This window comes from Rhinolophus ferrumequinum, chromosome 25, assembly GCF_004115265.2.
Source record: "Rhinolophus ferrumequinum isolate MPI-CBG mRhiFer1 chromosome 25, mRhiFer1_v1.p, whole genome shotgun sequence".
NCBI classification, from domain to species: domain Eukaryota; kingdom Metazoa; phylum Chordata; class Mammalia; order Chiroptera; family Rhinolophidae; genus Rhinolophus; species Rhinolophus ferrumequinum.
Genome location: NC_046308.1, coordinates 8785762 through 8811596, shown reverse-complemented (window position 1 = coordinate 8811596; position 25835 = coordinate 8785762). Strand labels below are relative to the sequence as shown.

At 46.6% G+C, this 25835-nt stretch overlaps 1 protein-coding gene across 3 annotated transcripts in view; it reads left to right on the top strand.

Moving 5' to 3' along the window:
• The window catches only part of TBX5 (T-box transcription factor 5), a 47524-nt gene that overhangs the window by 10299 nt on the left and 11390 nt on the right, over window positions 1-25835 (top strand). For all 3 annotated transcript variants that reach the window (XM_033098056.1, XM_033098054.1, XM_033098053.1), the window contains 2 exons: window positions 3092-3244; window positions 10757-10848. In XM_033098056.1, the coding sequence (XP_032953947.1) occupies window positions 3092-3244; window positions 10757-10848 (245 nt within the window). The remainder of the gene's footprint in view (window positions 1-3091; window positions 3245-10756; window positions 10849-25835) is intronic.

Below are 25835 nucleotides of genomic sequence, written 5' to 3'. Positions count from 1 at the left end.
GGCTTGGAACCCAGCTTATGGCCCAGTCCCATCTGTGAGTAGCAGTAGGGGGCTGTGTTTCCGTCCTGTAGGAAAAAACATGGCCCCACTCATCCAGCAGGCACGCGGCACAGACAGCACCGAGTCTGGATCATGGTGGGCACCATACACCTTTTTTTGCCTTCAGAGCTTCTCTTAATATTGGGATGCTCCAGCTGAGAAGGCCACCCCCAGGTCACCTGCACCTTCTTTTATAGATAGGCAAACCAACCCACCAGGGCCGAGCTCTGGTGTCTCTGCCTCCTTTCTCTTGATACTCTTGGGCAGAACTGTTTTTTCCCAACGTTCCCCTCCCTTCACCATGCCCAGAGCAAACAAACCTAGACCAGTTCCTAAACCTGGAGTCCCATTGGCCCCAAGAGAGAGGAGGCTCATAAGTCCTCCTGAGACCATGTACAGGATACTGAGGATGCAGCCCCCGCCCCAATAGGGCACCATCGCTCTTTCTTCCCCAAAGAAAAACAAACGAAGAACAAAACATGGATGTTTGGAAAATGTCCCTAAATTTCTTTGTTGGAAATAAAGCAATCACCAGGACAGGACACAGTCTCTGAATTCAGTGCTTAGAATCCTTAGCTTCCTGGTTCTACCATCATTGTTTGTCAGAGGCCCTTTAACCCCCATAACAGCCTAGAGAGGAGAACTGGAGAACAGAAGCACACAGCCTTCGTCACTGGGAGTCCAGGGGCGGGGAGGTGACTTGCCCAAGGTCATATAGCTTGTATTTGGGAGCAGGATTTGAGGCTAGGTCTCTGATTCCCAAAATGCTCCCTGTTCGGCCATGTTGCGTCTTTAGAGAGAATGGACAGATACACTGTCCCCAATTTGGGGACGTGAGGGGATGGGTGTGAATGAATTTGACCCGGAGGACAGTTTGTGGAATGAGAAGGCTGTTCCTGTGGGGGCTTTAGGGCTGAAGCACTGAATCCGCAGGGGGGGGGGGGTAGGGAGGGAGGGGGACAGCCCGGCCCTCCACGGATGCCTCAGTGCGGCTTTCTACAAGTGGTTGGTGGTGAGATTGCCACTGGGGCAGAGAGAGGAAGGCCGGCCCCATTCCTGCGCTGTCGGGAGGGCGCAGAGGGGGTATTTCTACGAAAAATGCCCGTGTCTTTTCCGTTTGAAGCAGGTGTTTGTTTTGTCTACTTGCTGGTGCACCTCTGGGCAGAAATGACCTCCACGGGGTCGTACCTGCGGGTACTGAACCCATACTTTGGGTTAAGCGTTGGGGAGAGATGGAACTATTTTGTGAAGGTCCGGCATGCATCTGCTGGCTGGCTGGCAGTTTTCTGGAGGCTGGGACCCTATTGTGTGTGTGGGGGGGCTCCTTGGGACCTTGGTGCTGGGAAGCGGGATGGTCCTCCAGCCCCATTTGGGCTCTTAGTTTTCCCTCTGTGGCTCTGCCCGCGCTTTGGCCGAGCTGGGGTGCACACCTGGGGAAGGCGTCCAGCCATACAACCAAGCTCTGGGCACTCGTGCGAGCTGCAAATCGTTCGGAGCCAGGAAGAGGGAGTGGTGCTCTGAGCTGCCCCGATTCTCCAGCTGCCACGCATTTCCACCCCAAGCTGCGGACTTGGAGACTCGAGCTGCCCTAATGAAATTAGGAGCCATTAGATCGCCCTCGAGCTGATGTCTCCACACTGTCCCCGGCCGTCAAAGCAATTTGGCTAAGCCGGGACGATGGCTGCGCCGGCCGGGGGCTGCGGCGGCCTGCGAGACTCCGCTGCGTCTCTCTGTCGCCACGCCGCCCGGGCCGGCGTCGCTATCGGCCAGGGAGGCGGCCGGGCCGTGGCGGCCCGAGATTAGAGCCGTGCGCCCGGGATTGGGGAGCCGCGGGTCCCTCCCCTTCCTCCAGGCGGGTGTTCAGGGTTGGCCCGAGAACCCTGCCCCAGGGTCATCAATGCAAATAATCAAAGACAGCGAGACAAGCTCCCCACTCCAGCTTGCGGTCCTGGGGAAAACGCAAGCCAGACTTTCAGCCCGTCAAACGCGGCGATTCGCCCGTTCGGTGGGTGTACATCAGGACGTTTTGATAAATATTAGCGTTAACAGCCTCCTGGGAGCATCCAAACCCAGGCGTCATCAGAACAACAAACCCAGTTTATTGGTAAGAATGCTGATCTCCAATGACTCCCGCCAGAGCGCAGGGCCTGGAGGCTCCCCTCCGCTCCTAGTATTGATTCTAGTAGTGGTAATAGCAGCACAGCCACAGCCATCAGACCCTACGTGTTCCTGGGAGCACCCCAAACCCCGGGAAGATTGAAAGGGAGGAGAAAGAGAATATTCCCCCAAAACTAGATGCAGCAGTTCTGTCACTGACCAAGTCTGGAGATAATGCCAGTTATGGAGCCCGAAATGTTGATAAAGTTGGAGAAAGGGACCCTCAGGGCAACCAGGTTCTTGTTTGATGGTGAAGGTGGGGAGGGAGGGTGCTTTCTGCCCCTGCCCCCAATCTCACCATTCTTGGAGTCCCACCCGTTGTCCCTTTATCCTCTTTTTTTCATTGATTCCACTTTGCACATTTTCCAAACAATGCGCCAAGCCCGTGATTTTAATTCCAGTTCCGCAAACACTTGGTCTCCTCCTTTGCATCTCGTGGAGTTTGTTTTTTTAGGGGGGTAGTGATTTGTATGTTTGATTGTTTATTTTTTCGTCTCTTTCCCCCTTTCCTTCCAAAATTGTCTCCCAGGCTTGCCTGGGGTGCCAGTTCCTTACTCCAGACTTACATTGCTCCGGTTGGGGGTGGGAAGTGCCCTACGCAGGGAGTTAATTTATTAAGCAAACTTTATTAAGAATTCTGATTTACTGCCGTGTGTGCTTTGGGTAGATTCCTGGAATATTACCCTGGCTTTTTCGGTTGGAAATTGTCATTTTTGAAATGTTTCTTTTTAATGAAATCACTGGCCCCTTTTCAAAACAGGAGAGAAAAAAAATCGGACTATTTTTCGAGAGCCTATATAAGGAGGCTAATTTTGGGGGTGGCGAGCCGGGGTTTTATCTGGAAACAAAGGGTTTTTCATTTTTCTTACAATCTCATTTTCTTTATTATTTTTAGATTATTCTCAATTCCATGCACAAATACCAGCCCAGATTACACATTGTGAAAGCGGACGAAAATAATGGATTTGGCTCAAAGAATACTGCATTCTGCACCCACGTCTTTCCTGAGACGGCGTTTATCGCGGTGACTTCCTACCAGAATCACAAGGTAAGCCCAGTGCCCAGGAACCAGAGTGCCTGGGGCTGCCTGCTCATTTGCGTGACTCTGCAGGAGTTTCCTGCCGAGACTCCAGGCTAAGGGTGGCTTCATTCTTCTGGACAGTGGGCACCAACTTCCACCCCAGGTGGTTGGGGCTGGGACAGAGTTGCAGCCCAAGAAACGTAGCTGTTTGTACTATTGGCAAGATCTCTCCCCCACCCCTTTCTCTCCCTCTCTCTCTCACCACCTAGAACAAAACAAAACAAACAAACAAACAAACAAACTTGTCCCACCATAGATGTCCATGCACTCAAATACAACAAGAAGGCATCTCACTGCACTCATGAAGTGATCAGTGAGAAGAGACATCACTGTATTGGAGGACTCCGTCCGTACTCTTGGATGGGGGCCTGGGGCCACCTTTCCCGGGGCCCCTTTTCTGTTGGAATCAGCCTCTTTCTCTCCTCCACTCTGCCTTTTGGATGCATTTCAAGTTGAATCGGGGCAGGTGGCAAAGTTACCGGAAACCTTCGGCTTGGATTTTCCAGATGCTTCTCTAATTGGTTTCAGTGATTACTGAACCCAGACCACATGCGAAAGCATGGTTTGCATTGTTAAAACAAAAACAAAAACTGAGCAAACTGTGCCACCAGCAGCCTAGACCACCTCCCAGGTCTTAGACAGGATCCTGCAAAACCACAGCTTGGTGTGTGTGTGTGTGTGTGTGTGTGTGTGTGTGTGTGTGTGTGTGTGTGTGTCTGTGTGTGTGTGTCTGTGTGTGTTGGGGGACGTGCACATAGCCAATGGGTTATTTTGGAGAAGGTGGCTGCATTTTGGGATAGAGGTGGGACGGTTGGTACCAGACTGATTGTTCAAACCCCATGCTGTGCAAAATCCAGGCCCTGCTTTGAGCATTTCAAAGCTTGATAGCAACATTGGAACAGGGTACCCCATAACCGCAGCTTGGGGGTGGGTGGTATCATTTATTCTTCCTTAGGAGGAAGGGCTTGGCTTGACTTGTCATGGTTCATATGTGTTCTTTAGAAATCTGAGCGCACGCGGTTTCGTTGTATTGGGGGAGCAGGATTGAATGATTCCTAAAGTTTATTATGAACGGATCTGGAATTTGAAAAGGCAAGATATGGGGGCTGGGGAGTAGCCTCTGCCACTGTGGGGTTGGACAAAGTTAAGAGTATTAAACAGTGATTTGGAGTTAGAGGGCTGCTGGAGAGGAAAGGAGGGGTTCCATATGGGATCAGTGAGGGCAGGTCACATGGACAACTGAAGGAGATGGACGGGGGATGGTGACGCCCCCTCCTCCGCCACAGCTCCTACCCCACCTGCAAGATAAGCAAGTTACAGGGGCTGTAGAGCCAGGTGGGAGAGGCCAAGCAGCGTGAGATCACCCTAAAGCCTCCCATCACCCAGTGACGGTCATTCCAGTACAAACTGGGTATCAGATAAGCCCCCCCCCGCCCCACTGAAGCCAGGGCAGTTACAAAATGCTATGGTTCATCTCCAGACTCAGATTGTCAGTGACCAGGCCGAGCTGTGATGGATGGTCCCTTCTAGGCCACAAGGCCTATCTGGGAACCCAGGTCTTGAGAGAACTTCCCTCCAGAAGAAAACTTACTCCCCCCCAAAGTGCAATTACTTTTTAAAGGGGAACGAGGATTTTTCTGAGTTCTCCCCATTCGTTGAACAAACAAGAGCAAAAACATTAAGGCAAAACTATTTCAGGCTAATTGGAGTCGGGCCGCTAGAAACCTGTTCCTTCAGTGGCAGCTGTAAACCTATGTTTAATTTTGTGGTGACAGTCACAGGGAAAAACAAATAGAAAAAATAGCAACAAGGACGCTTCATTCCATATATATATGTATATATATATATGTGTATATATATATATATATATATATATATACGTGTGTGTGTATGTGTGTGTGTGTATATATATATATATATATATATATATATATATATATATATATATATGCTTAGAGGCTCCCAGACCTGACAGTGGGTCCAAAAATATGTCAGATTTATTTATTTATTTATTTATTTATTTATTTAATTTTTGCCAAGGGAGCCCAGGTTTATACACAGAGGACAGGAAGTGCTGGGTACATGACAGTGACCTGCTAAAGAAACACGTGGGTGCTCAGATCCTTTGGAGGAAATTCCTAAGCTTTGTGTGGTTACGGTCTTGGGGTCCATCAGACGGGGGGTAAATCTGGGAGCTTTCTCTCTCTTTGTTTACAGCTTTATTGAGGCATAATTGTCATGCAATAAACTGCAATACTGGAAGTATACAATTTGATAAGTTCCACACATGTGTATAGCCAGGAAACTATCAACATAACCACTTGTGAATATACCCAACGTGCCCCCAATTTCTTTTTCCCCTTCATTTAAAAAATTAAATTTATTGAGGTAACATTGGTTTAATAGCGTCATATAAATTCCAGGTGTACAACATTATAATTTGATATCTGTTTGCTCTACCAAATTTCGATTTTTGAAAATATGTCTTCTACAATGACCTATGGAGTGAAGAAATGCTTACCCAATGGGGTATGTGCACGTGAGTTTTAAGCACAATCTAGGAGATTGTGTGTCTAAATACTCATGGGTCTAGAGACATGCGTCTCTAAACACGCGTTTGGATATTTGTGTATCAGATGACCACACAAAGGATTCATACACAGGAACTGCTCCTTTTCTTGGTTGGTCCAGGAAGCCCAGTTGAGCTGTACCTACAGGACTTTGTAGCCAGCCTAACATCCAAAAGAGGGGTTTCATGGGAGACAAGTTTCCATCACTCTCCCCATGTGAGGTTATCTCCACTTTTTAGTTGCAAAGGCACATACTTTCTTTGTCAGGAGGAAGTCTAAAGCAGTACAGTTTTCCAGTTCAAGTCTAGGGCTGCTGCAAATGTTCCCCACATGGATATATGATGTGTGACTTAAAGCAGCGGGCCAGGCTGAGTGTGATTTGTGGACTCTGTCTTGTTACTTTATTGTCCCACCTGGACTGGGGGTTGAGACTTCTGACTTCACGGGTAGAAGTCTGAGCTCTTACTCACCATCTCGTAGGATGAAGGTGGGACCCTGGAGGCAGACTGCCCGCATGCAAATCCGTTTGACTTTGGGCAAGTTACTTAACTCAGTTTTCCCCATCTGTAAAATGGGGGTAGCGAGAGAATTATTTATTATCGTCATGAGGGTTACATGAGATAATCTGTGGAAAGTGTAGTGCGGACTCTGGCCTAGAGGAAGCACAGGATGCTCGTGGTGTTTCCATTGACTGACTAGTTAAACCGATCAATTTATTAACAGGGTGTCTCCATCCAACTTACAGGCTCTGGAAAACTGTTTCCTTCCCTATTTTGGAATTTGAAAGACTGAGATTTTAAATAAATTCTTATTACTGTGGTTGAAAAACCACAAAAGGTGGGGGTTTAGTTAGTTCACTCGCTGCTTATGTTGTCAATTCAAAAATTATTTGCCCAACGTTATGCTTTGGATAAGTGAGCGGGGCAGTGGGGAGCAGGGAAGGAAAGCAAACCGTGTGATTAAATTGCCGGTACAATTTGGGAAAATCTGAGCCACCCATTTTTGGTCAAAAGGGCTCAGTGCCTTCACAATGATCTCTGCTTGGATGCAGGTACCCGGTGGAGGCAGGTATGTGGCAGAGTTCATTTCTTAGGCTGCAGTCACGTACCGTGTACCACAGGCTGCTAATGACACGACGTATTTCCTCAGCCCAGCTGCAATCCCAAGCTGGATTTGGGAGTTATTTCCCCAGATGGTTGACAGCTTGAAAAAGATATTTAAAAACTCGAATCTTCCCCAGCGACGTTTGCTCTGTGAAACACGTTTTTGTAAGGTTTTCACTGCAGTTGTCAGCAGCTCCTGGAGCGATCCCTAGAAATATTTAGGTGTTAAAAAAAGGTCACGTGGGTACTTCATTTCCCTGCTCTTGCAACAATGGCTGTGTATGCGAGCATGTCTGTCCCCTGATATTAACTCACTTTGCCATTAAAAGGCATTTTCCTCCTGCTTAAATCATTGTGTAAGGAGCCTGTATTTATGAGGTATGAGCTTTCTGGTTGGGACCAGGAAATGAACCCCTAATAGAGAGACATAATTAAGATTTTTGGCCCTCGTGAGGGTTTTTTCTTTTTTTTTTTTCAAAAGCAAGAATTCACAACAATTATTCTCATTAATTTTTACAACCTCTGTCTCACTGGTTGGAGCTGGCATTTATATTTGTTTTTTTTCCCCCGACCCCTCCCGCTCCCCCGGATATCCGGTTTTATGCTCATTTTGGAGGGAGCACATTTGTATGACAAATGGAAATCGGTTTCAGGAGAACCTTCTGGTAGAACTCAGGCATCCTAGGGTATCTGTTGGTGTGTTTGTGTGCCCGTGAATGAATTAGCTGACTCGTAGCACATTAGAAGGGAATTTCAAGGACAGGTTTATCATACATACTGAAATAAAGACAACATTTTTATTATGAAGTAAGATAGACATTTTCACCTGCAGTTAAGCTTGTATGTTAACGTTTATTAAGGGAACGTCTTATGTTCTATAGGCATCTAGACTCAGTCTCCAAAGCATATGTAAGATCAATACACCTAAGTGTCTATACAGCAAATCGCGCTTAGCCTATGCAATCGTATTTTTGGAGGCTATGGTGATACCCTGTTTCCCCCAAAATAAGACCTAGCCGGACCAGGCTTATATAAGACCCAGGCTTATTTTACTATAATATACGACTGGGTCTTATTATAATATAATATAATATATTGCTCCAAAAGACACATTAGAGCTGATGGCCTGGCTAGGTCTTATTTTGGGGGAAACACGGTAAGTGCAAGAATGAGGTACAAGGAATGGTGTGAGCAAAAGATTTTGTTAAATAGAATATAAAAACCCAAATATTTTGTCAAAACCCAATATTTTGATAAAATATCAAAACCCACCCTTTTTATTTTTTCTTGGGTAATTTTTTTGTGCTGAACTCTTGGTGGAGCAGTGACATCAGGAACTGGGCATTAATTCAGTGCTGATGCCACGTCCCCATTTGTCTTCAGTCCTCTAAAGGACTGGCTTCAGTGACAGGAAGGGCGGGCGACATAGAGAGTGGAGCAGATTCCCTCTACCCCTTTTTTTCAATGATCTAATTTTTAGTTAGCTTTTTTGAGAATTCCCCCTTTAAATGATTTGTGGTCAAGTGGGATGCCTTTTATTGTGACAAAATCTGAGTAGGAAAGAAAGCTCCATTAGATGATGGGCTTTGAGACTCAAAATAGAACTGGATTCAGGAGTGCACATTTCAAACACTGTATTTTAAAGGGAGTTTATAGACTTTTCTACTCATTATGAAGAGTTAAGTCAAAATCAGAAAGCTGCAGGAAGGGGTACATTTAAAAAAAAAACGACGAGGAGGGAATGTGTATACACATAAATACTCGTACATATTTTTAAATGTTTTTTTAGTGGAGTTTTTAGAGCTGTTTTAGGTTCCTAGGAGGTTCCTACAGAGATTTCCCACATAGCCCCCGCCCTCGCAAACATACAGCCTCTCCCCGTTATCAACACGCCTTACCAGAGTGGGACATTTATTACAATCGCTGAACCTACACTGACACGGCATTGTCATCCAAACTCCATAGTTTCCACTTGGGTTCAGTCTTGGTGGTGTCCATTCTATGGATTTGGACAAATGTGTAATGACATGTACCCACCATTGTGGTATCATACAGAATAGTTTCACTGCCCTAAAAATCCTGTGCTTTGCCCATTCATCCCTTCCTCTCCTCTAAGCCTAGCAAGCACTGGTCTTTTTATAGTCTCTGTAATTTTGCCTTTTCTAAAATGTCATATTGTTGGAATCACATTTTTTTTAAATGTTCAATTTACATATCTTTTTATTGTGAACTTATACATATGTAGTAATTTTGTATTCATTGTAAAGTCCTGGAGTTAGAAGACTTTAACAGGCAATCTCTTCCAGAACACAGAACCCATCAGAATGCCCTACCCACAAATGGACAAATTAGAGGGTGTCTTATTAATCGTCCCTAGTACACAGTTTCTCAAAGTCTATAACTATACTACTGGAGGTAGATGAGATAATTTGGCAGGGGCGTTACTTGAATATGACGGAATCATAGAAAGTTGTTCTCTTTTGATTATCTTTCTATTCGAGTATCGGGGGAGAGTCTTAGTTCAGTAGCCGTTTGTGTTAAATACTGCTCTAAAGTGTCTCATCTCCCCTGGCAACAAAGAAAAGTGGGTTTAGAGCTTTCTGTGAGTACCAGTAGAGAGAATTTGATCCAATTTTCTTTGTAGTGAATAGCAAGTGATTCAAGTTTGACATATAGAGAAGTGATATAATATTTTGTATGGAATAAATTTAAGTAAAAAGTGGTTAGATTTAAACAAAGATATTAAGCAGACACAGGTGCCATATCGACATGACAGTGATGATGAAGATGAACCTTGAATGACTGAGCTTTGATGAAGGCTGCTCTGGTGTCTATAAAGTGATCTGATTGATAAAAATTCAATTCACACGCAGCTTTTTAGGAACGACTTCTAGCCAACACTATATGGACACATCTTTTCACTTGGATCCGCTATTACTGTTCACTCCCTCTAATAGAATACATGAGGAGGGTTTCCACGAAAGTTCTGGGCCTCAAACTAAAGACCCTGCTCTCTTATTCAGTTCTGTACATTGCAACGCAAATTTCCAGGAAAAGGGCTCTCTCCCTTACCTGTCAAAGTAAAGAGGTGTGGAAGCTGTTTCATTAGCTATCATATATGTTATACTTCTGTTCACTAGTGTTTTTTCGTTAGACACCGTCTTCCACCTGAGCTAGCCAAGGGTGTGAAATGATGGCATGAGGCGTGGTCGCATTTTGAAAATGGGGATCGCCACCCTGCAGGACGTGCAATGTCATGCCGACATGCACAACTTTCCAAAGGCGAGGTGGGGACCAACTGTTGAGGCCTAGTTGGTGTTTGAAACACAGAATCCTAAGCTTAAAAACAACAACAACAACGCACAAGGTTGTCGCACATGGTACTATTTCTTCTTTTCTTACCGCCGAATAGTATTCCATTGTGTATACAGATAGTGTATTACAGAATTGTACACCTGAAATCTATGTAACTTTACTAACAATTGTCACCCCAATAAACTTTAATTAAAAAAACAATACCACCACCAACGAAAACCAGCTGTAATGAGGCACGCTGTGAGTTTCATTAATCTTTAAACCGAATCCAGGTTTCCCCCCCCCCCCCCCCGTTTCAAAGCTGCCTGATCTAGGACATTTTTTTCAAAGCTTCCGCCCAAATGAAGGGGGGGGTCCCATTGACATAATGTACTTTTTTTTGGTTGCCAGAGGCTGCCTGTCCACGACACATCCTTAGCTCATGTTCCGAGGTCGTCATTTTATAGCAATCAGGTGAAAACCAGCTCTTTCGCTCTCTCTCCTTCCTTCAGATCACCCAATTAAAGATTGAGAATAATCCCTTTGCCAAAGGATTCCGGGGCAGCGATGACATGGAGCTGCACAGAATGTCAAGAATGCAAAGGTAAGAAAATGGATTCCTGTCCACGTACCCCCCACATAACCCAGGTGAGCCGGCAGCAGCCTGACGCCTCCCTCCACAGTCATCCTGCCCACCGAAGACCAGGCACAGAGAAACGGGGCCCTGGTAGCCACTGAGAAAAAGGAGAATGAGCCTGTTGAATCCCACTTTCTGATAACCCTCACCTGGGGTTTCCTCTTCCAGGCAACCTGGAGAGTGGGCCTTCCGTGGGGAGAACATACGAGAGCGTTTGGTGGCCTCCCTCTGCCTAACTACCATGTTCTCCTCTTCCTTCGCTGTGTCTGTCCTTCTGGTGAAGCCCTCGCTCTCTTTCTTCCCAGAAGTCACAGCTGATGAATGATTTTCTTTCTGGCAAGAGCTCTTGGTAAATGAAAGGGAAGTTAATGGCTTGATTTCCTGGGGGTGAAATACACACAAACTTGACACCATGTGGCGTCCAGGGCACTGGGGAATTGAGAGCTGGTGATAAAAATTGCTCGGTATTTTTACATATCCTGTGGTCACAGTTGCTGATATGATGAATAGAAGGGTCTGTAGCAAATGTATAGAGTGGGAATTTGGTCTGATTTGAAAGGATTGTACTAGCATTGCCAATTTTGTCAAACTCTCTTTACCTCTTGGTACGCTTCCAAAATAAGTTACCATATGGCAAGAGAACTAGAAATACATCTTGATCCCTTTGACCAAGAAAGTTTTTCTTCTCCCCCCTCTTTTGGAGGGTTTCATGTTTCAAAATAAAATGAGGTCATTTAGGAAGCTTTTCCTTATCCTTTCTGGAAGACATGAAAAAGGAAAGTTGGGCAGGTGGGTAGACATACTCGTTCAAAGGAAGACAGGACCTAAGAAAGAGGAAGAAAGGCCGCAGCTTTGTGCTTCTAACATTGGGTTTAGAAATTCATGCCATGGAAATTGTTTTTAGAGAGCAGGCTTATCAGATTTAATTTTGCATACTTTTAAGAAAGCAAAGGGCAAAACAGGTGAAGGGGAATAAAAGGCACAAACTTTCAGTTATACAATAAATAAGTCACGGGGACATAATGTACAGCATAGGGAATTGTGGGGACAGAGCCCCAGAGAGCAGTTTCCAGGCTCTCGACCTCACGTGGAAAGGTGCTGGCTCGGGTAGTGATGGCCATCAGCTGTAACCAGTTAGCCATTGGCCACTGATACAACTGCCGTGGCTGAGCTAGCAAACGCGGATTGCAGTTAGCAAGGGGTTGTTGGTTGGCAGAGAAGTGGACGGCAGGCTGCGGATCCTGTGGCTTCTGCTCCCTGTGTCTCCCACCCAGCCGCCAGCGAGAATATAGTGGCATGACTCCCCTATCTATGGCTCCGTGGGTGTTCCTTTTTGGCCTTGCCATAGCCTGTGTTCTTATGTGGGGAGCGGGACCAGAGACCCCGCATGACACCCCGCGTGACAAATGGCACAGTGAGCAGGGTTGGAGACACAGGAAGCAGGAGCCACACGATCCGCAGCCTGCCGTCCACTTCTCTGCCAACCAACCCCACTTGCTAACTGCAATCCGCGCTTGCTAGCTCAGCCACGGCAGTTATATCAGTGGCTAATGGCTAACTGGTTACAGCTGATGGCCATCACTACCCGAGTCAGCACCTTTCCACGTGAGGTCGAGAGCCTGGAAACTGCTCTCTGGGACTCTGTCCTCACAGAAATATACTCAATAATACTGTAATAACCTTGTAGGATGACAGAGGGTTCCTTGATTCAGTGTGGAGGTCACTCTGTTAGGTATATGTTAGTATTGACTATGTTTTACACCTGAAACTAATATTGTATATTAACTATATTTTAATATAAATATAAATAAATATGCCATTGTTTTCAGGGATACTCACGGACACCACATTCATACGTATACACCTGCAGTCATAGTTGGTTTCCTTCATGATTGTGGGTTAGCAAAATGCTTTTTGTGGCTAAAATAACCAAGTTCTTTAAACTCTCATTTACAAAAAATTTGGTGCTAAGTGTCTACATTTTGAAATTGGAGTTGGATTGAGTCTATGGCCAGTGGAAAAGGTGACAACAAATATCACCTAAAGCAGAAGGGCCCTAGTCTCAGAGTGCCAAGTTTTTATTTCTACAGTATTCAAACTCCTATCCCAGTCTGACGGTTATCTGTCATTCAGGCAGCGTAACCATTGAAGACAAAGTCTCATTTCAGTCCTTCTGCAGGTAAGGGTCCAGGCTGTGTAGGTAAGGACTAGGAAGGAGTTATCCCATTCCACCCTGCAAATGAAGGGGTTTTCCAGCTTCCACTTCTTCCCTCCTTGCCACAAGGTCAAGGGCGGGTGGGGTAATGGACTTAAGCTGTTGCAAATCACGCCCTCAGACTTAACCAGTCACAGGCCCTGGTGATTCTACCTTCTTAATGGATCTCAGAATCTACCCCCTTTCTCCGTCCAGACTGCCAGTTCCAGCCAACCTCATCCTTACGGGCTGCAGCCTCCTGATTGATTTAGAACTGACTTCAGTCCCATTCCCCTCCAGGACATCCTCCAGGCAGCTACCAAAGACATTTTTGTAAAACACAAGTCAGACAAAGCTACTCCATACCTAGAACACCCCAGGCCTCCTACTGCCCTCAGTATGAGGCTGTGGGGACAGAGCCAGGAGAGCGCTTTCCAGGCTCTCGGCCTCACGTGGAAAGGTGCTGGCTCGGGTAGTAGATGGCCGGCAGCTGTAACCAGTTAGCCATTAGTCACTGATATAACTGCCACGGCTACGCTAGGGGGTGGGGTGGTGGGCAGAGAAGCGGGTGGCAGATTGTGGCTAGCAAGTGGGGTTCGTTGGTTGGCAGAGAAGCAGACGGCAGGTTGAGCATCGTGTGGCTCCTGCTCCCTGTGTCTCCAACCCAGCTGCCAATGAGACTATAGTGGTGTGAACCCCCTATCTGTGGCTCCGTTGTTGTTCCTTTTTGGCCTCACCATGTCCTGTGTTCTTGGGTGGGGGCGGGAGCGGGGTCCCTGCATGACGCTCAGCAATCTGTATCAAAATGAAACTAAGTTCAAGAAATTCCAAGCAGAGGGCTAAGACTCTGTCTTACTTAAATATGATTGAGGATTCTGAACATTACCTGATGGATTTTTGTGCTCAGGATTCCAAATGCAAGTAACACACTGGGCACAGTTTCTGGGTAGGTGGGAATGGGAACTGAGAATTGATGAGCTAACAGGTGGGGACCGAGTCCCAGAGAGCAGTTTCCAGGCTCTCGGCCTCACGTGGAAAGGTGCTGGTTCGGGTAGTAGATGGTCGTCAGCTGTGACATCAGCTGTTACCGGTTAGCCATTAGCCACTAATATAACTGCCGTGGCTACGTTAGCACATTGGTTGGTTGGCAGAGAAGCAGACGGCAGGTTGTAGATCATGGGGCTTCCGCTTCCTGTGTCTCCATCCCAGCCACCAGAGAGAGTATAGTGGACATGACTCCCCTATCTATGGCTCCGTGGGTGTTCCTTTTTGGCCTCACCATATCCTGTGCTCTTGTGGGGGGGGGGGAGCCAGACCAGAGACCAGGGAGCAGGAGCTGAGACCCCGCATGACAAAGGCTCAGATTCCCACGCCTTTCCCCTCAAGCCCTGCCGCTCCCCCTAGCTTTGTCCCTCTCCAGAGCCCCCTCTCTGCTTCAGCCGGTCTCCAAACCTGTATTCTTTCTATTTGGGGGCTTTTGAACAACATCTTTGGTCTGCCTCAGACTTCCTCCCCTCTCATCCCTCGCTTGGCCGTCTGGGGCCCATCGCTAAGTTTTCCTTCCTCCAAGAAGATTCCCCTGGCCACATTTCCTGGGTCAGGCTAGGGCCCTGCACTTTGGAAGGTGATTAGACAGATGATAGACATGGAAGGAGAGACAGGTGGGGAGTGCAGGCGTTTGAGAGCTCAAATGTCAGTGATCCCGGGGGTCTCCTTTACAATGCTAAACACAGCTGGTTAGATATTTAGGCGGCTGACTCCAGTTTGGTCTGAACAGGCCTCCCTAACCATCCCCTCGTCATTGCAGATTGGCGAGGCTTTGACTAGGTGTCCTCCCTGGGTCGGCACTGCACACGGACAGCAGGAAAGGGTGGCTGGTAATCGTAGGCACTCAGTAATTGACACGTTGGATCAAAATGCTCAGCCTGTGAGCCAGGTGTGTTTTTGTGGCTGTGTTAGGCATCATATTGGGGGACAAGAAGGCTGAACTAACCAATGACCAGATGGGGGTAGTGGACAGGGTCACTAGCTCGGTTCCCTGGAGATGACCCCTGGGAAGGACAGGGAATGAAGCAGAGTGGTTCCAACAGAAGGCAAAACTGGGTGCCCTCCTTGCTCTGCTTTTATCCGCCTGTGACCTTGGGCAAGTGATTTAACCTCACAGAGCCTCAGATTCTTCATCTGTAAAATGGGCATCGATAAATACAGCTTCCACTTTCTAGGGTTCTTGTAAGGATGGTTTGAGAGAATGCTTGGAGAAGGCTTGGCTCCTAGTCCAAGCTCAATAAAAGGATTTGGGGCAAGACTCCCCATTATGTTCCATTTTGCCCTTGGTCAGAATTTATTCTGGGCTGTGGTCCCAACCCCCAGGTTGCAGTAGGTAGTGACAAGTGGGGAAGGTGGCTCTCCGAAGTCTCGGCTGTGATAACAGGCAGGCTGGAATGGCAGGCTCACTGTTAATCTTCTAATCCTGTTTCCTGTTCCACACACACCCGGTGACAGCTGGCTCAGGGAGAAAAGCGGGGGGGGGGTGAAATTTCCTCTAATTCCAACAAAGGGAAGGAGGGAGAGGGGCGGGGTTATGGCGGGCCACGCGTTACTCCCAGTTAGCCCACAGAAGTAACTTTTGGATTAGCGTGGCAAATATCTGGGCACTCACCCCACTATCTCTCTTCACCTAACTTTCTGTGCTTGGAAAACTGCAGATGGTATCTTACTTATTTTCCAACATTCATTTATGGTTTCTAGTTACAGAAACAACAACTGCTTATTATAAAAATGGGAGAGCTATGGAAAAGCACAAAGAAGAAAATAAAATCATTTAAAAATCCTGTCTCTCGCAGACTGATTACAATGAGTGCCAGGATGACTTTGAAAGGTTAATCTGTGGTTTGAAAAAAACATCTAATCGTAAAAATCAATATTTCCCAAATTGTGGTACCCCTACCCTGATGACAAATGAAATGATTTTAGAGGGTGCACAGACACATAGGCACGTTGAGACTGATTTCTTAGACATTATTGCTTAGAATGAGACTAAGTTTGAAGGAAAGGAAGGAAGGAAAGGGAAATTAACTTAAAGTTGATTATTTAAAGAAATATACCAGGGGTACCAAAAATATGTAGACAAGTGGACACTTGGGCCAGCGTTGCTCAAGCAGGAGTTCGCCGTCATCAGAAGTGTCTGGACGCTGATGGGAACCACTTTGAGCACCTCTTGTCATTGCAGAAGTCAAACGTGACTTGTACTTATCTTTTGTTATCAGTATCTATTGACTACTACAATTTTAATACAGTTTTCCTTTCTTAAAATGTGTATATATATTTTTTGGCCCCCTCTGTATTTACGAAATAGCAGTACAGCTGGTATCAAGATTTGACAAACATTGTCAAGGTGTGATGTGCAAATGACAGAAATTTGGGAAATACACCTACCTGCTCATCCTAGGAACAAAGGTGTGGGGGCATCATTGCTGTTTGAAATGATCTAGACTCTGAGTTTTCCCAGAACATTGTTTCTTCAAACTTTGCTCCTATCTTTAAGATGTGCTCAGACAAGTTCTGAACTTCCTAGGAGTCAAAGATGCCAGGCCCAGGGAGGTGGGAGGTGGGGAGATGAGTGGAGAGACACTTTTATGGAGAAGATGGGTACTAGGCCTTGCAGGAAGAAGGGGATTTGAATCTGTTGGGAAGAAGGGTTTTCTGGGTTCGAACAGGGAAGAAGAGGGCAGGATGTGGAGGAGAGGGATGTGGAGGAGAGGTCAGATTATGAAGTTCTCAGGAAGCAAGCTGGAGGGGTGCTATGACAGGTGACATGGAGGAGAGCTGCTTCTAGATGCATAGGATTCTGGAGATAGAAGGAACCACAGGAGACATCTCGTCCAGTCCAGACTTCCAAGCCCTTTTACAGAAGGGGAGACTGAGGCCTGGAGACTCCTGCATGTATTCAGTTTTTGATCTGTTGATTTGTTCTTCGGCTAACACACATTTATTAAGGGCCTACTATATGCCAGGTGCTGGCATGCAAAGGTGAATTGACACCAAGGGTAGCAGGGCCCACAGATGGAGAAGCAGGTGCTGGAGTTGTGGTCCAGGCTACCCTCCTGAGTAGCTCTGGGACCCCGACTCCACTGAGCCTCTATGTCCTCATCTGTAAAATGGGGATAATTATGGAACCGACCTCCAGGGCTGTTGCACGGATGAAATGAGGTAATGCGTGGGTCCTAATTGTTGTTACTACCTAACAAACTATTCCCAAACTTCACTTCCACTACCTGGGAAGGCCTGGGCTCTGAGCTCTGCTGTCAGTTCTGTGTGTGACTCTACATCTAGGACAGGCAAAGCTCCAGAGACCACTTTCCCCCACTAAAGGGACAGGGAAGTACAAGGAAACTCAGTCCTTTTGTGAAGTGCTCAGAGGCCATCAAAGTACTGGATTTCATCCAGTTCCTATCTGCCAGCCCTCAGAAATGCTCCGTAAACGCTACTTGTGGTGAAAAGAGGAGGCATTGCTCGTTGTCACTGTGTGAGAGGTGAAGCAAGACGTAACAGTGATGCACTTTGGTTTTGTTCATGATTTGTGGGTCAGGAACTTGGGAAGGACTCCTCTGGGAGGTTCTTGCTTGCAGTCAGCTGTTGGCTGGGGCAGACGGGATCTGAAGGCATGACCAGCTGGACGATCAGGATGGCACACTCCCGTGACCCCCAGTTGATGCTGGCTGTCGGCTAGAACCTCAGCTGGGCTGTTCCCTGGAGCGTGTGCACACGGCCTCTCCAGCATGGTGGTCTCTGGGAAGTAAGGCTCCTTCCATGGCTGGCTGGCTTGCTGCCCCTAAAAGGACCAGGCAGATCCCATGTGGCCTGTACTCACATGTCGTGTCACCTCCGAGGCATTCTGCTGGTTGAGCAGCCCCAGGGATTCCCTCAGGTGGGCTGAGATTCGAGGGGGAAGGGTAGGGATCCGTCTTCTGGATAGAAGGAGAGTCAAAGAGTGTGCCCGCACGTTTTCACATTGCCCTGGCATGCGCAGACGCAGCTGGCACAGTGGCCCAAAGCGACGCTGGAGTGCTTTAGGTGTGAGACAGGGTCTGTGCCCTCGTGAAGCCGGAAGCGAGGTTGGCTTGGCCAGGGTCACACAGCTAGCCAAGGTGCAGAGGCCTGGCTGTGAGCTTGGTTTCTTCGGGACGGAGCAAATCCCCCTCCCGCCCCACCAGGCCGCTGCGGGTCTTCCTGTAACGACGGACGAACCCCAGAGGACGATCAGCAGCCGCAGAGTGTGTCCCCCCAGCCCTTCTTGCTTCATCTCACACAGAAAAGCAATGTGGAACTCTGGGCTTTCCACCGTACACCGTATTTATGGAGCGTTATGGGGGGCTAGCAGCGGGTGGCCGTGTTACACTCGGGGGTCTGTGTTTGGTTCAGAGCACGTCCTGGAAAGAGGGAGCCTGCTTATACTTCATCAGTCTTTTGCTGGGTTACCAAGGCACTGGGGGGGAAGTGGCCTCTGTAGCTGGGGTACCCTGAGGCTCCACGTTGGCTGGCCTGGATTTTGAGCCCCCCCCCGCCCCCCGCAACCGGAGAGTGGATAGGAAAACGAGAGCCCAGGATGTCCTAGACTGAATAGGTTAGTTTTGTCAGTTCTGGTCCAGGGCTGTCCCTACACACCCACACTGGAAACGGACCAACCTCACCTGGCTTATCCCCACCTACTCCATCTTCTTCCTTTAGGGTGTGGCTCCTTAATCGGGGTCTCAGACCCCTTCTGAAAATCCAATTAAAGCAAGGGACTCTCTGCAAAACTCCATAAATAAGGACAAAAGAAAAATCAAACAATTTTTTGGGATTCATGGGACCCCTAAAAAATGACAATCCTTCCACGGGCGCCTTCCTGCCTTCTCCAGGCCTTCCTTACTGATTTTAAATTAACAGTCAGCTCCTAACCGCAGATGGTCATTTTTCATAATGGAAGACTTAGCGCCCTTGTATTCTCATGCTTGTGGTTAAAGGAAATCGGAATGCCCAATTAATGAGGAGTGATTTCCAAGAGAAGGTTCTGGAGAGGGCATTGACTCCCCACTTCTTGCTGTACTATTGGCTGGCCACAGCGTTTCCCCCAGGGAAGTGTCAATTTATGTAAAACAAGAGAGGGGTTGTGTTTGGGTTGTGAAGTTGATGTTTGTCCCAAGGAGTCCTATGGTGGCTCATGGTAGTCTGGCAAAGATATGAATGCTCAAAAGTCCCCCTCCCCTTTCTCATTCATCTGCAACGTTGTCCCGACCCCCTGACCTTTCTTTCCTGACCCCCTGCCCCAGCATATCTGCTCTTCAGGGACAGTGTCCACAGGCCAGTGACTCACTCATCCACGTTTAAACAACGTTTCTCAAACTTTGGGCTGATATCACAGTTACTTGGGGGTGAGGGAAGGGGCTTGTTTAAAAAAAGCAGATCTCTGGGTCTCACCGTTAGACGTTCTGAATCAGTGGCTCTAGGGAGGGGTCACACGCTGCCCTTTGTCCCCTGGTGACACCGGGATGATCTCTTGCCCCTATAGAAAGAGCAGTGACGTGCAGGTAATTGTGATCTTATTTTTCTGGAAATAGAGTTCCTGTGCTGGGTTGTTTTATAAAAAAGAACCCTTTTCTCTATGTAATGCTCAACTTTGGCTGAACATTAGAAGTACCTGGAGTGCGTGCTCTCCAATGTTTTATTATGAAAAATGTAAGACATGTAGGAAACATGGAAGAATTGTACAGTGAGCACACTATACCCACCGCTCAGTTCTACAATTAACATTTGGCTGTATATTTGGTCTGTCACACATCTATCCACCAATCCATCCATCCATCCATCCTTCCACCAGTACATCCACTTATCTATCCATCTATCTTACATTTTTTGGCTGCATTTCAACCTAAGTTTCAGACATGAATACATTCCACCCTTGTATACTTCAGCCTGCATTATCGTTAACTAGAATTCAATTTTTGTTCACAATTCTTTATTTCAGGTAGAATTTACACACAGTGAAATAAAACAACTCAGGTATACCATTCGCTTCTTGATAAAAGCACATACCTGCGAAACCCAAGCCCCCATCATAATATAGCATATTCCACCATCCCAGAAATTTCCCTCATGCACCATCCCAGTGAATTCCTGCCTCTACCTCCCCACCAGAAGCAATCAATGTTCTGATATTTTTTTTTACTGTAGGTTAGTTTTGTCTGTTATAGAATTTACTATAAATGAATCATACAGTATATACTCTTTTGCATAAGGTTTCTTTCTCGTGGGGAGCTTTGAAAACTCTCTCTGTCCAGGCTGCATTGCACAAGAACAAAAACATCAGACTGTCTGGGGGATGGACTCAGGAACCAGCATAAAAAAAAAAAATTCTACAGGTGATTACAGTCTGCAGCCAAATTTGAAACCCACTCCCCTAGAGAGATTTCCCCATCTCTACCTATCCCCACTCTAAGCCCTGTTTCTCAACCACCCCCATCCCAATAGGTAATGTTCCCATATTAGAAATCATTTTTCTAGAGATCCATTCCTCTGTTGATGTTCTTTTTGACCCCTTTCTTCCCTAGGGGAAAAAGGAGACTTGTAGATGGTATACAGAACATTTAGCATTCCTGTAGGGGTAGTGGCTTTGGGGTGACTTTGCCAAGGTCACCATTTGACCTGAAGGTCATCCAGAGGTCCTTGACTTACTTCTGCCTGACCAGGGGCCCCCATATGATTCCCTTCAGAACAGAACCTGCCTCAACGCAATCCCCTTGAATACGGGAAGCAGTCTGAGGAAGGTTAGTTAGTCCCAACCCCTTTGACCTTCTGGCTTCCGGAAGGACGGAGGCTCAGCCTCTGAACGCTTCTCTGCACCTTCCACCCTCCTTCCAAAATCATTTAAAAAAAAAAAGCCTCCTAAAACTGAGATATGGTTAAATTTGTTAAAAACGTTGTTAGCTTTACAAGACCAAACTAAAATACTGAGCTGTTCAATTCACTATGAGGTACCTGGCAACACTATTCCACGTACTGTGACCATGAACCCATCAAAAGTTTAGTTTGCATTGAACTTTTAAATCTAGCTGCACATCCAGCTTTTATTTTGGGAGGTTGCATCTATGACATGTGACCCGGGTCTTGTTATTCCGTTCTGCAAATGGAGAAACTGAGGCAAAGGGCTATGTCATGAATTGTCGTCCACGCAGCTGGTCCAGGACTTTTCCCATGGTTCCAGAGCCGCCTCTGTAGTGTTGCCCAAAACCTTTTTTGGAATCACAGATTCCCTTCTGAGTAGCTGATGCAAGTATGGACTGCTCCTTAGAAAAATTGATGAGCTCTAAATATCAGGTATTTGGTGGGGGTAGGTGGGTGACTATAGATCATTTGAAGCCCTTGCAAAGCAAGAACTTCGGCTTCAAAATATGAAAAATGGGTGATTTTTAAGCTGGTGTTTGTTGAGCAGTGGGCCCCAAATATATGCTAAGCTTTTCTATGCACTGTATCATTTTACAACCCTAAAAGGCGGTGTGTCTTATTATCCCCATTTTATAGATAGAAGACGGAGGCTCAGATAAAGGAAGAACCTAGCCAGCACCACGTGGCCAAGTTCATTGGGTGTAAGGCACATCCATACAATCTGACTTCAGAGCCCCAGCTTGAAATGACCACCCTTAAATTATTTAGAAATTTAACAAGGGGGCCCCAAGGTCTCAAATCAAAGTTGGCATAAGTGGTGCGTGGTCAAGGCCAGAGGGGAAGGTGTCTGTGAGTTTCTTGGTGTCCCTGAAATCAGACAGTCCTGGTTGAATCAACAGTGGGAAATTTAGGTAACTTTTTGTGTTCCCTCGAGATGGAATAGCCAGCATTTACTATCTCCTTCTGCAGCTTGCTGGTATGGCATGAACGGAGTAATAAAACGATTGTAGACATGAAGGAGAGAGCGGTTATTATTTGCACTGAGCTAAATCCCGCTTGGGGTGAACCATCCCCAGTTCCTTGCATGTCCACGCATGCTACATCAGAGTAACTTCCCCAAGCATATTAGAAAGTTAATAAATCGCGAAAGCTCTCGCGGGATTGTGGGGCCCCTCTGTAAATTTTAATCATAGCTTAAAGTGCTAGCAAGAGGAGGACTGCTCCCCGAGAACAGGAATGTTACAGTTCGTCGCTTTGCCCCAGTGCACTGCTTTGGTTGTTTGAGAAAGGCTGCCAGAAATTGAGTAAGCATCGGCAGGGCAAAACAACAACAAAATCCCCCAGCATGCCAGCAGCCCGGCCACCTGCTCTTGTGAAAAGGCCAATTCAGTCGGCTGCAGTGGAAAAAGGTTCTCAGGGGCGTTCGTTAGCTGGCGGCACGCTGTGGGTGCAGTTTGGCTGCGGATTTCAATATTCCCTTGTAACGTTTTATAACCCAGACCCAGCGACAATGGCATCATTCATTGCACTCGCTCACGTGGAACAGAGTGTGAGAGGGGGCCGAGCCCTGGAGAAGCTGGTCTGTGGGCTCTGACACCCAGGGTGAACCTAGGTGCTCAGGACCCTCGGCTGGTGTCCTGTGAGCCCCGATTAAGCAGAGTGTGTCCACAGGATGTGAGGACAGCTTTTGATACAGCAGAAAGCAGTGGGATTTGGCAGTTGGCAAACTAAACGTGCCATAAACAGTGGGATAGACAAATTGACTGGTAGAACTTGACATTGACTAGTATAGCCACTATCCAACTCTGTTATCACCAGAATGGTTTTTAATCGCAGGATGGTTGTGTTGCCCAAGCAGTTGGTGTGAAGGCAACTTATTATGAAGAGTAAGTTGGCAAGAGCTCTGGAGTAGCACTGACCCTGGGGTGAAGCTCAACTTTATTACTTTTTAGCTGTGTGACCTGGGCAAGTTGTTTAACATCTCTGAACCTCAATTTCTTTACCTCTAATGTAAATCTAATCATACTGATGAAATGGAGTTCTTGCCAGGATCAAATGAGAGAAAGTATGTAAGTCAACCAGGATAGTGGCTGGGACATTAGGAGACTTACAGAACAATGGATGATGATGAGGAAGATGAGAATAGGGGTGGTGGTGATGGTGGTGATGGTGATGATAATGGTCATGTTGGTGGTGATGGTGGTGATGATGATGGTCTTGATGGTGGTGATGGTGGTGATGATGATGGTCTTGATGGTGGTGATGGTGGTGGTGATGATGATGGTCTTGATGGTGGTGATGATGGTGGTGATGGTGGTGGTGATGATGATGGTGATGATGGTGGTGATGGTGGTGATGATGATGGTCTTGATGGTGGTGATGGTGGTGGTGATGATGATGGTCTTGATGGTGGTGATGATGGTGGTGATGGTGGTGGTGATGATGATGGTGATGATGGTGGTGATGGTGGTGATGGTGATGATGGTGGTGATGGTGGTGGTGATGGTGGTGGTGATGATGGTGATGATGGTGATGATGATGGTGATGATGGTGGTGATGATGGTGATGATGGTGATGATGGTGATGATGATGGTGATGATGGTGGTGATGATGGTGGTGATGATGGTGGTGATGATGGTGATGATGGTGATGATGGTGGTGATGGTGGTGATGATGATGGTGATGATGGTGATGATGATGGTGAGGATGGTGATGATGATGGTGATGATGATGGTGATGATGATGGTGATGATGGTGATGATGATGGTCATGATGGTGATGATGAACACCAACCCTTTATTCCTGCTCTTCTTCCCAGACACACTGGATTCTTCAATGATGCTGTCAAGTGGTAGAGGAAAATAGTTAATCTTCTCATCACAAGGGCTTTAGAGACGTTTGCTGTATTGCTACTCACTGTGTCCCTTTGATTGGCCCTTTGATTGAGCCTGGTGAAAATTACCCAGATATCGTTTGATTGTAGCACTGTCTTCCCTTTGCCTCTAACATCTCATACTGATTGAGAAGTCAGTTCACTTTTCCATGTTCCTATGTTGACACCTGTCAGATGGGCTTGCGGACATTTTATTTCAGGCACCAAGAGAGATGTGCCTGGTTGACGGTGGGAATGATGCTTCAAGCTCCTTGGAGAGAAGCAAGCTGTGAGGGACAACTGGTTATTGGGATGAGATGGCTTTCCCATTTCTGTGAGTGTTAGTAATCAAAGGCAGGATTTGCCCTTTCCAGAGAATAATTTTGCAATTTGGCAAAGCTGGAATGGAGAATTCCACAGCGCCCACTGATACATTCTTTTGTAAATTGCCTCAGCGAACATTTTGGGGAGTTATTTTCTTTAATTAAAAAATAATAACCATCTCCATTAAGAATATAAAACTAAAAGATTGCCCCCCTTCTTTGTGCTCCGACAGCCCAGTACTTCAACTAAGCAGACCTAAATAGAATTGCTGGTCAGATTTGACAACTTTCATGTTTTATGATTATTATAATTTTTCTTCTTCATTTTCCATGACGTAGCTTGAGCCGCAAAGCGAGAACTATAAAGCTAATTTCATTCCTTTCAGTCTCCTGGCCCCAGGGGGAGATTTTGAGTGGTGTGGCTGCTCAGGATGGCTCCAGCTTTGGTTTGAGATGGTCCATGCCACGGGAAAGCTCTGTTAAGAGACCCCTGGTGTCCTGAGGGTGTTTGCAGCCTCATGGAAACTTGGCAGACACTTCGCTGTCCCCTGCCTGGCTACTCTGACGTGCTTTCACATGACAAACAAAGGCAGGGGCCCAGGGTGGAGGTTGTAACACCCTGACGGGTGGGAAAAGTCAGAGAGGGATTTACACCCCAAAACTTCTCTCCCTTAAAAGCCTATTGTTTTTTAAATATTGACAGAAGTAATTAGAGGACTGTTGAGTGCAATTTCTCACTGTGTCTCTTTGTAGCTCTGTGACAATGGGCAAGTTGCTTAATTTCTTTGGGCCTCAGTTTCCTAACCTTTAAAGTGGGGACAAGCACAGTACCCACTTCCTACAGTCACAGAAAGGATGAAATGGGCTAATACACCATCCTTCAAAATGTGTTAGATGTAGTGCTCTTTGTATGGGAGATGATTTCAGGGGTACTCTTTGATTTTAATAGGTAAGTATTTATTTTAGCTGCATCAGAAGAGCTATACTTAGCATCACAAGCCCATAATTTCACAGATATTGCTCAGAGTGAGGCTAACCCTATTTGGGCAAAAACTTAATTTAAAACATACACTAAGTTAAAGAGGAATTGGTCTGGGGCCATGGCAAAAATCACAGCTAAGTTTGGGATCTACTGATACATACTTCTTTTGGGGGCAGGGATTCTGAACCTCTTAAGTGCCATGGACCTCTCCGGCAATCTGGTGAAGCCTGTGGGTCACTTCTCAGAATATGCCAATATGATTAAAAGCATAAAATAAAATGCGTAGGTTGCAAAGGAAACCAATTATGTTAACGACAGCAACAATGATGGTGGCCATTTGTTAAGCATTCACTGTGTGCCAAGTACTGTCCAGTGTTTCACCTGTATTCACTCATTTCTTCTCTCAACACCCCTTTTAAACTGGGGATTTTTGTCACCCCTATTTTACAGATGGGAAAACCAAACCATGGAGAAGTTAAACATTATGTCAGTGGCAACAAGTACAGCAGCTCAAAAAAAATAAAATTCTATGGCACAAACAGCAAATTATCCAGATTAGGGTATCCTAGGATCTTCACTGTCTTTCCTAGGTGCTCAGCTACCGTTCTTTACTAATGAGGGACAAAATCCTCAGCCCTGCTTTAATGATGGAGACCCAGA